This window comes from Haliotis cracherodii, unplaced genomic scaffold (genome assembly GCF_022045235.1).
Source record: "Haliotis cracherodii isolate W230 unplaced genomic scaffold, xgHalCrac1.p SCAF_3, whole genome shotgun sequence".
NCBI classification, from domain to species: Eukaryota; Metazoa; Mollusca; class Gastropoda; order Lepetellida; family Haliotidae; genus Haliotis; species Haliotis cracherodii.
In genome coordinates, this window is record NW_027266286.1 from 66,705,117 (window position 1) to 66,715,788 (window position 10,672).

Below are 10,672 nucleotides of genomic sequence, written 5' to 3' on the forward strand. Positions count from 1 at the left end.
CAAGGTAACAATGACGTCACAATGGTCTGCAAAGTACTGTGATGCAATTTCATTGAAGCGATATTTACACTGTAGATAACGCTTGATCTTACCCAAGCAATATCTCCTTTGGGAGTCACTTTTGGATGATAAATTTAGCTTGGGTGTGGGTGGGAAAAATGTGATACAGCCCTAAGACTAAGTGAAAAGGAGCCTTGGTGAGACCTGACCAGAGTCTGCGGAAAATCTAGACTTGCTTCATTTAGGATTTAGCATTACAGCAAAGGCTGGGCGGAAGGGGAAATAATATGGACTGTGCGCCTATAATACTATGTGCACTGCAACATCATACACGCCTGGCTGTCCACTGTGATACTACTGTGTATAAAATGAGGAGGATCCATGAGGCCTCAAGCTGTCACCACTGGTCAAACATCACCCTCTAGGACCGCCACCTCCCAAACTGCCGCCATGCACGCATACAGTAGTAGGTCAAACTGACCGCGCAAGCCGAACAGGTCAATGACCGCTTATTCAAATGCGCAGATTTAACAGCTGAAAGAGAAAGCGCGATCACGCGCATGGTAGCTGTGGTAGCGGGATCCACTCCCGTTACTAAGATACCATCATTTCTTATTCCAGAAACGATCGCGACTATAGGATAACGACTGTTTGCAGTAGAAACGTATATGGTTAATGACGGCACCAGGCACGTTAGCGCGAGTATCTCGGTATGGTCGTATATTTAGTGTATGGAGACAATGACATTCAATCGATGATCTCTCACTGGGTTATATTGCGTAGTGATTTCTGGGCCTATGACTTTGCGTGCGTGCACATCCCTGACAGTGAACTTGCTCGTGTGAAGCGTAGCTGGTAGTGTTAATATGCGATCACTAGTCCGTTACAGCAGTCTCGATATTCAGTCAGCGATATTGACAGATCGACCTTGGATGACTAGACTTGGACAGCCTCAGTTATCCAATCATACACTGGATAATCGAGGTGTAGGCTCGTGGAAACTGGTAGTCGAAGAAAGTTTAATATAGTCGTAAAACACCACTTTGTCTGCTATATACATTTTATGATGTGTTTCCATCTGTAAGTTTATAAAAAGAAACACAGCGTATTGGCTTCTCACCTTGCAACAATGACAGTGTCTAGACTTTGACTCCAGTTCATGGGAATCGTCTCCTTATAAAACCAACCCTCTTAAAGTAATTCGTGTAACACGTGGCTATAAAAAAACCAAGTCTAGATCAAACTGGATTCCTATTTGCTTTTACAAAAGATCAAAGGATATATTTAACATTATTAAGAATAGAATACAAACTATGCAAAATATTGGAAGGAGGGTGGGTACTGCTTGACATTTAAGACCCCCCCCCCCCCCCCCCCCTCCCCCTTCTTTATGAAACTATTACAGAAGATGAGGTCTATTCGGTAAACCACGGTTATATCGAACTCGAAGGGACCACTGATTTTAGTTCGTAATAACCGTAGTTCGTTATAAGCATATATACGACATTTATACAACAAATGGCCGGGACTGAAAAATAAGTTCGTTATATCAGTCAGTTCGTTATATGCGTGTTCGTTATAACCGTAGTTTATTGTATAATTTATATATATATTTTACTCAGGTTAAAGACTGTTCCAAAAAAAAGGGACAAGCGAACTGCCTGAGGACCCCTTCTTACATATTCATTGATCTCTTGTCCAGTGAAAAAAACGTGACACTTGTTAATTGCTGCTCTGGTGTTATTTTATTTCCGTCTCGCCTCCAACTACAGTTATTTTTGCACATGCCTACCAACAAAAACATGTCGACCTAATGGAGTCGCTAGCTGTCCTTATTTCACACATAGATATATTAGGTCGAGCCCTGTGTCTATGTGTCCAAGGTTCCGAGACATCCCTGGACTTTGTGACGCCAGGGACACTCGCTGCAATAACAATAGTATAGAAACATCGAAAACTGATAGTTATAGATCCTGCACTGTGACTCTGGAATACCCACAGACTGATGTGTGCGTGTGTGTGTGTGTGTGTGTGTGTGTGTGTGTGTGTGTGTGTGTGTGTATGCGTGCGTGCGAATGTGTGTGTGTGTGTGTGTGTGTGTGTGTGTGAGAGAGAGAGAATGTGTGTGCGTGCGTGTGTGTGTTCTTGAATTTATATTTTGTATTGCCTACTTTATGATACAGTCCTAAGACCAATCTTAACGCTCATCACACACACACGAATACACGCACGCATGCACACACATTCTCTCTATAATATATGACCAGTCCCCAAAGGGGAATTGTCTTACTGGGACAGACTCATTTTAATTAAAGTGTGAAATTATTTTATCATCTCTGAATACGATCATAGATCGATGCTCATGATATCAATCACTGGTTTGTCTTGTGCAGACTCGACACGACAGCGTGAATTGGTTTTCAGCGGCCGATTCTTGAAGTAAGATGCAGCTAACGGGATCGGGTGGCCAGGCTTTCTGACTTGGTTGATGCACGCCATCGTATCCTAATTGCATAGATCAATGCTCATGGTGTCAATCTGATCCTGACTCGGTTATTTACAGACCGCCGTCGTATAGTAGCAATATGGCGGAGTGCGGCGTTAAACAACGCACAAACACTCACTCAGAAACCGAGAAGCGTTCGGTCTGCTAATGGCTGTACATTGTGTGCATTGTTCACGTGATGATGCCAGAGCGTGATGGATGGATAGACCCATGACCCCCATACAGAATAAAGCGTCAGTCTGCCCCTGTATGCCTTAGGGAATTACGAGGCTGTCGTTTATAATAGTATACAATAGCACATTTGTTGTCGTTTCTTTGCCCCTTTAATTTAATATACAGAACTAATTATGTAGGAAGATGTACATTCGAAACCCCTCCCCACAACGCTGGTGGATAAATGACAAATGGTGAAGGGTGGCTCGTTAGGAATGGTGCCAGGTGAAGGTTCGATTCCCAACATTGGATAGAAGCAATGAGATAGATCAAAGCAGTATAAACAACGTTATGGACGTAATGTTTAATATTCGATGGGGGCTGTGGGTTTCTGTGTGGCGTGTGGGTGCCGTGCTGTATTGTGGGTGCGGCGGTGTGTTGTTGGTGCGGTGGGGTGTTGGGGACGGTGGGGTGTTGGGGATGCGGTGGGGTGTTGGGGGTGATGTGGGGTATTGTGGGTGCGGCGGTGTGTTGTTGGTGCGGTGGGGTGTTGGAGACGGTGGGGTGTTGGGGGTGCGGTGGGGTGTTGGGGTTGCGGTGGGGAATTGTGGGTGCGGGGTTGGGTTGTTGGTGCGGTGGGGTGTTGGGGACGGTGGGGTGTTTGGGGTGATGTGGGTGCGGCGGTGTGTTGTTGGTGCGTTGGGGTGTTGGGGACGGTGGGGTGTTGGGGGTGCGGTTGGGTGTTGGGGGTGATGTGGGGTATTGTGGGTGCGGCGTTGTGTTGTTGGTGCGTTGGGGTGTTGGGGACGGTGGGGTGTTGGGGACGGTGGGGTGTTGGGGGTGCGGTGGGGTGTTGGGGTTGCGGTGGGGTGATGTGGGGTATTGTGGGTGCGGTGTTGTGTTGTTGGTGGGGTGTTGGGGACGGTGGGGTGTTGGGGGTGCGGTGGGGTATTGTGGGTGCGGCGTTGTGTTGTTGGTGCGGTGGGGTGTTGGGGAAGGTGGGGTGTTGGGGGTGCGGTGGGATGTTGGGGGTGCGTTGGGGTGATGTGGGGTGTTGGGGGTGCAGTGGGGTGTTGGGGGTGCGGTGGTGCGTTGGGGGTGCGGTTAGGTGGTCGGGGTGCGTTGGGGTGTTATTTGTTTTGAGTCCCATTATTCAGATTATTCAGCAACCGAGTAATTTTGTTTTGTAAAATCCGACACCCTTAGTTCCATATATACTCACCCTCAAAACAAACGTGAACGATAGAAATATATATATAGTATGTACGTTAAGAAGAGATGTTTCCAATGTGTACCAATTAATGTAAAACTAACAATCAGCCAAGTGTTACCACAGAGTGACTTTATTCTTATCACGAAATGCTGCACATGATTTACAAACTTTACCCGCTAATCCTGCATGAGACAAATGGTGCATCTCGAGTCATGGATCTATGACGTCACATATGATGTTCATGAGCATCGATTCACACAACATACCAGTATGTTCGTTTGTGCATCGAACAATTCTCATATCTTTTAAATGTGCGTAGGTCTTCATATATTAACCAACATGTGTGGTATTCGCGTTTCTTTTGTTGGTGAGTATATATCACATTCATCATAGTATTAACACATTTCATTTTACAAGCCATTGTTTCGTCTTTATGAGTAGTTATAATCACGTCGATGTATTATTCCTGCTTCGCCCTCGCCAGTCGAGCGGACGTATAGACTACAATGTACATAGTCGTATCATGTGTTTCGCGGAATTGATTTCTTCTCAGAATGGAGGACCATTATAACAAGTGGCATCGTTGGCGGGTCAGGCAGTGGTCAGTCACAATGCAGGTTAGATGACGGACAGGGAAGTATTTAAATCGGGCAGGATTGGGGGGTCTCTGAGTGGATGAAAGAATTCATTATATATCTGGTAATTCTGTACGACTCGGATAAGTGGCCTACTTTCTCCGCACGCGCAGTCCCGTCGCAGATGCCATACACAGAATCGAGACGCATGGTATAAAGGTTCATCCAAGACTATATGTACTCCCGACATGCTCTTCGTGTTAAGCAGTACCGATGATTGTATATTTAAACGAAGTTCCTCCCCCGCACTGTCTTACGTTATACAAGACGGACGCGGCATGGCCCCGGGGAAAGGTCTTTGAGGCGTCGGGGGTGGTGTCCAAATCTCTGAAGAGTAACGTCGTGCAGGCGGATGCAGTTTTTTTTAATTGGCAATTTGCGTTCTGTAATCGTGCAATTTCGTTGAAAAGCGACACAAAATGAATGGGTTAGTGTTATTATTGGTGCATTAGTATACGAGACAACCTGTGCATTCAACGAAAGTATTAAAGTATACTTAAACAAAAAGGTTGGGGCAAGAGGTTGGGATGGAGGTGGTCGTTGGGGGGGGGGGGGGGGGGGGATGTTGAATGTTTACGCGTGTGGTCAGTGGTCAGTTGATTATGGTCAGTGGTCATTGATAACAGAAACCCCTTTGCATTGACTCCCTTCACAACCACTACATGACTTGTATGAGAAACAGAAACAAATCCTTCGTTCTATGGCGTTGCTGGGAACCCATACACTGATGGCGCAGCGGACACGTGTGTGTTGACGTTATGACAATCTTTTTTTTAAAATGTTTTCCTTCTTTATTTATCTGAGGAGGTACTACACATAATGACACATAAACAATATGATTTTTATATACCAGTGATATTCTTCGATTACTGATTGATATTAGATTTCTGTTCTTATTCTAGGTCCTGACGGACATTTTATTTTGGCCCCACATTCTAATTCATTTAATAAACGCTAGCAGACAAAACAACCTGGTTATACTAATAAATACTAAATATTGGTATAAGTGTTGAAAAGCATATCGATCGAGATCCGTTTATACTGTTTGTTTGTTTGTTTGTTAAACGCTGCACTCGCAATATTCCAGCTATGTGAAGGCGACATGTAAATATCGATCTTCGCAATTGGGATATGATGACATGCATCAACCAAATCTGTGAGTCTGACTACCCGATCCCGTTTGTCGCCTCTTACGACAAGCAAGTGGGTTGCTGAAGACCAATTCTAACCCGGATCTTTACGGGAGACAAACATGGGTTGCTGAAGACCAATTCTAACCCGGATCTTGACGGGGACTGACATTAGGTTGTACTGACAGCATGCAACAAACAAGTGTTTTCAAACCTGTATGGAGTATTCGATGAGTCAGTTGTTCTGTAACTGGTAAATGCACTTTAATAGAGCCTCTTATTTCATTGTCTGATAGCGAGGCGTACTTTCGTTAAGATCAAGTGCATTGGCCTTGTTTTGGACGTCAGGGTTCAACGCTAGATTGACAAGTTGCCTTTAACGCCCAGAGCCCAATTTTCTTGGAACTTCTTCGCCGTTACAGACCCTTGATAATGGGTCGAGTGGTCACACGTATAGCGATAAAACAGTTTCATTTTGTAAAAGCGTGGCTGGTAGTGATTTCACGTCAAGAATTGCCATTTTATGGCTATTGTCCTGCAAGTAACAATTTAGAAGTACTTGTCTATGATGTCTAAATGGTGTTATGTGGCAATGTAATTTATTCTTAAACAATGATTGTAACTGTATTACAGTTTCCGTTAAGATTCAGTAAAAGTTCATTGCATTGAATTTGGGCAATGATTAGTTGTCAGGAATGTAGTACTATTTAATGTAAGTAGTGGTGAGGAAGTTATTATATTTAGATGCTCGATGTACCTATGAATTTCCGGAATAGCAGGGATGGATGTCAAGCGTTAAAAAAACCATGTGAAATATCATGTGATGTTCTAGTGACACTGGACTTGTCAAGCACTGTGTGGAAAGTGCTGGAAGCTAGTTAGACTATATACGTGGAGCGGGTGAGTGCCTGTCATCTCACATTTCATCAAGACCAGCTTTCGTGTGAAGATCACTTTTTCTCGGAAGCTTGACCACTGTTGCAGCAAATGATTATCATCCTTGACATTGTCATTTCTACTGCTTTCACATTTTATACTACCATTGAATATTGTACTTCCTCTTTATTGTGTACTGCTATTGTAATTGCTGTGTAGTAATTGGTATTGATTTGTAAACCTAGTTCATTTTGTTATAAAATTGTTGATTGTATACCATTTCTTGATTGCTTGTTGGTTTCATACGAGTACTAAATTATCTCACGTACAGATTTCTGGGTTATATTGTTTCAATTTGGGAATCGCTCGTAACAATGGAGTGACAATGGACCATCGGCATGAGTTTAATTAAGTGGGATTTCGTTCTGAGAAAGGTTTAAGAATTCAAGAATGCCGATCGTTTTTGCACTTTTGTTTGTGTTATTAGTGAGATGGCGAGATATGACCTGAATCAAGAACGTTTAACTCATGATAATACGCCCTTTGCGACACAAATAATAATAATAATAATAATAATAATAACAACAACAACAATAATAATAATAAAAAATATGATAAATAATAATCATCATCATCATCATCATCATCATCATCATCATATAATGGCATTCTTACAGTAATCGACGTTTAAGACATAATTTCACTCAGTGGAGTAACTTTAGAAACCGAGTAAGAATATTCAACGTTGAGTGTGATTTGATCTGCAGCTGTAAAGCCAACACGGTCGAATCTTGAGCAGACAACCCATAGCGACTGTGAAACCATAAGACAACGTTACTACAGCTGTAAAGCCAACACGGAGGAATATGGAGCAGACAACCCATAGCGACTGTGAAAACATAAGACAACGTTACTACAGCTGTAAAGCCAACACGGAGGAATATGGAGCAGACAACCCATAGCGACTGTGAAAACATAAGGCAACGTTACTACAGCTGTAAAGCCAACACGGTCGAATCTGGAGCAGACAACCCATAACGACTGTGAAAACATAAAACAACGTTACTACAGCTGTAAAGCCAACACGGTCGAATCTGGAGCAGACAACCCATAGCGACTGTGAAAACATAACATAACGTTACTACAGCTGTAAAGTCAAAACGGTCGAATTTGGAGCAGACAATCCATAGCGACTGTGAAAACATAACATAACGTTACTACAGCTGTAAAGTCAAAACCGTCGAATTTGGAGCAGACAACCCATAGCGACTGTGAAAACATAACACAACGTTACTACAGCTGTAAAGTCAAAACCGTCGAATCTGGAGCAGACAACCCATATCGTAATTTGCAGGTGAGTCAGGTAAGTAAGTATGTTCTACACACGGATTCATTCCTTCCATACAGTGACCTCTATGTCACCCCCTGGTGACGTCCGCCCCACGGGGCAAATATCATCCAACCACCCATCACACCTAACCTGTCATTTTGGTTCTGTATCAGTGGGCGCTTTATACACCCAGGAGCTAGAGCCGCTACCATGTCTTGTAGATAAAGGCATGCCGCGTTAAGTTTGCATACTGCCGGGGACTATGCTGACGGATGGTTGAGTAGGTCGGAATCTATGTATTTAATGGCCTGTCTGGGGCTAAAGCCAGTCACGTGACCACGTTTATACAGCCGGCTATTTGGGGAGCCTCGCTATTACTACCACTGAGCTCGTTGTAAGCATTAAGAGCTATAAGTAAGTATATGTCTCCCAGCGGGTGTTGCTGTAATATTTATACCTATTGGCAATTCATCTGTGGTCACAATGCCTTTCCCGGCCCTGCCAATGTCGCGCTGACGATCACGCTGAACATGCACGCGCATGTTGCCCCAAAACGTGATAGTAACGAGAGTCGGAACGTGAATACAATTTTTCATATGGGATGGAAGATTGAATATAACTTTCTACGCAATGAATAGGACGTGTCGAAATTGCAAATTATATCGAGTGATAGTTGGACGGTTTGTTGTGAAATAGATGAGAGTGAGTGGTGGTGGTGGAGGTAGAGGGGGGGGGGGGGGTATGGGGGAGAACAGGGGAGAGAAAGTGAGTGGAGAGGGAGGAGGGAGAGAGAGAGAGAGAGAGAGAGAGGGGAGAGAAAGAGGGGAGGGGGAGAGAGAGAACGGGAAAGAGAGAGGGGAGAAAGAGAGAGCAGTAGAGAGAAAGTGAGTGGAGAGGGAGAGAGAGGGGGAAAGGAGAGAGAGATGAGGAAGACAGAGAGAGGGAGGGAGGGAGAGAGAATTGGGAGAGAGAGGAGGGGAAAAGAGAGAACGGGGTGTGAAAGAGATGGGGGAAGGAGAGAGGGGGAAAGGAGAGGGAGAGGGAGGGAGGGGGGAGGGAGAGAGAGGGGGAGGGAGGGAGAGAGAGAATGGGGGAGAGAGAGGAGGGAAAGAGAGAGGGAGGAGGGGAGAGAGGGGGAAGAAGAGAGGGGAGGGGAGAGCGGAGGGAGAGAGAGAACGGGAGAGAGAGAGGGGAGGAAGGGAGAGAGAACGGGAGAGAGAGAGGAAGGAAAGAGGGGAAAAGAGAACGGGGGAGAAAGAGAGAGGGAGGGAGAGAGAGAACGGGAGGGAGAAAGTGAGAGAGAGTGAGAGAGAGAGAGAAAGCTTTGTAATAATTGACACAAAAATGAGAGAGAGAGAAGGGGGAAAAAGAGAGAACGGGGAGAGATAGAGGGAGGAGGGAGAGAGAGGGGAAAGGAGAGAGAGGGGAGGAGAGAGAACGGAAGGGAGAGATAGAGAGAGCGGAAGGAGGGAGAGAGAAAAAACGGGAGGGAGGGAGATTGGGGGAGAGAAAGAGAGGTAGGGAGGAAGAGAGAGAGAATACAAGCAGAGAGATAAAGCTTTCGGTCATAGTGCCGAGCACCAGGCTTCAAAGATATAGGAGAGAGTATGAGTGAGGTGTTTTTTTCCAATATTCCAACAATAATGGGACACAAGAAATGTGATTAACGCTTGTATCCAATTTGGGAATCGAACCGGGGCCTTTGACGTGACGAGCAAAAGCTTGAACCACTAGGCTACTCCACCGCTCTGAGAAAGACATATGAGGTAGGTGCGTGACCTAGATGTAGAGTACACAGAAGGAGTGTCAGTACAGTCTATGTCCGCATTGTCCACAGCACAATACTTCTATGTTTACCTACTCTATCAGCTGGTCACCATCATGACCTGTGACTGACCTACGGCACGTGGTATGTCCACGTAGGTCATCTGGCCAGATGGCATGACCAGGTAGCCAGGTCAGAGACTGCAACAGTGGTTTAACGGAATGCGACAAATACCACATATAATACTATATATCTATTCGATCTATTCGGGTCAACTTTCCATGCAGAACAGTATATGTGCTTTCAACGTATTTCATGAGTGATCTACACTGAAGACCCGTTAATCCGGACGGTAGTCCCCCCTGTGTCCGGATTAACGAAACATGAGTACAGATCATGTCGGATATGGGAACTCAAAATGTGAAAAGGGTCAGTTATGACGTAACAAGCAGACGACGTCACATAAAACACTATGACGTTAATTTATGATGTCCGAACAGGCCGCCGAGCGACTCGTGTGGATTTTTACAAGACTGGATATTCAGAGAGTTGGATTTTATTTAAGATTTGACTTTATTGCGTTTATGGAGGTATAAAATGTCAAATCTGGTGTGCAAACTGTGTACCCGGATTTACACAGTTCCTTTTCACCATTGTTTACGTTTATACCTGCATATAAATAGATAAATACGTTAACAATAATAACTTCACAGACTCCTTATTCAAACACAAACACACACAAAACTGGAGACAACAATACGAATGGGTGACATCGTTCCGAGCAATAATGCAATAAAGCCCCTCCCATTCTATTATCAGCCAACCATGCTACTGTAGTCTGTTAGTGTGCGTGCCCTAATTGTTTTTCGTTTTCTAGAAGCATAAACGGAAGTAAATGGCTTGGTTAGCCAATCAGTTGCGATGGAAACACTTGCTATTTATTTACATACATGTAAGTGTACAGTGTAACCATTACTTGCCCGGATTGTGGGATGTCCGGATTAAGGGGGTTCGATCTTGTGAGGTTTCACAGCAATACATTAGATGAGTGATATCAGGAGAAA

General features: G+C 44.5%; 2 protein-coding genes across 2 annotated transcripts; one reads left to right on the forward strand and one right to left on the reverse strand.

Moving 5' to 3' along the window:
• Positions 1–3,023: 3,023 nt before the first annotated feature.
• Positions 3,024–3,809, reverse strand: LOC139475634 (sporozoite surface protein 2-like). Its single transcript, XM_071258822.1, has one exon. The coding sequence runs from the start codon at positions 3,807–3,809 to the stop codon at positions 3,024–3,026; it is 786 nt and encodes a 261-aa protein (XP_071114923.1).
• Positions 3,810–8,848: 5,039 nt separating this feature from the next.
• LOC139475635 (octapeptide-repeat protein T2-like) lies at positions 8,849–9,739 on the forward strand. The gene is made up of 2 exons (XM_071258823.1): positions 8,849–9,136; positions 9,713–9,739. Exons 1-2 carry the CDS (start codon positions 8,849–8,851, stop codon positions 9,737–9,739), a joined length of 315 nt encoding a protein of 104 aa, XP_071114924.1.
• The last annotated feature ends 933 nt before the right edge of the window (positions 9,740–10,672 follow it).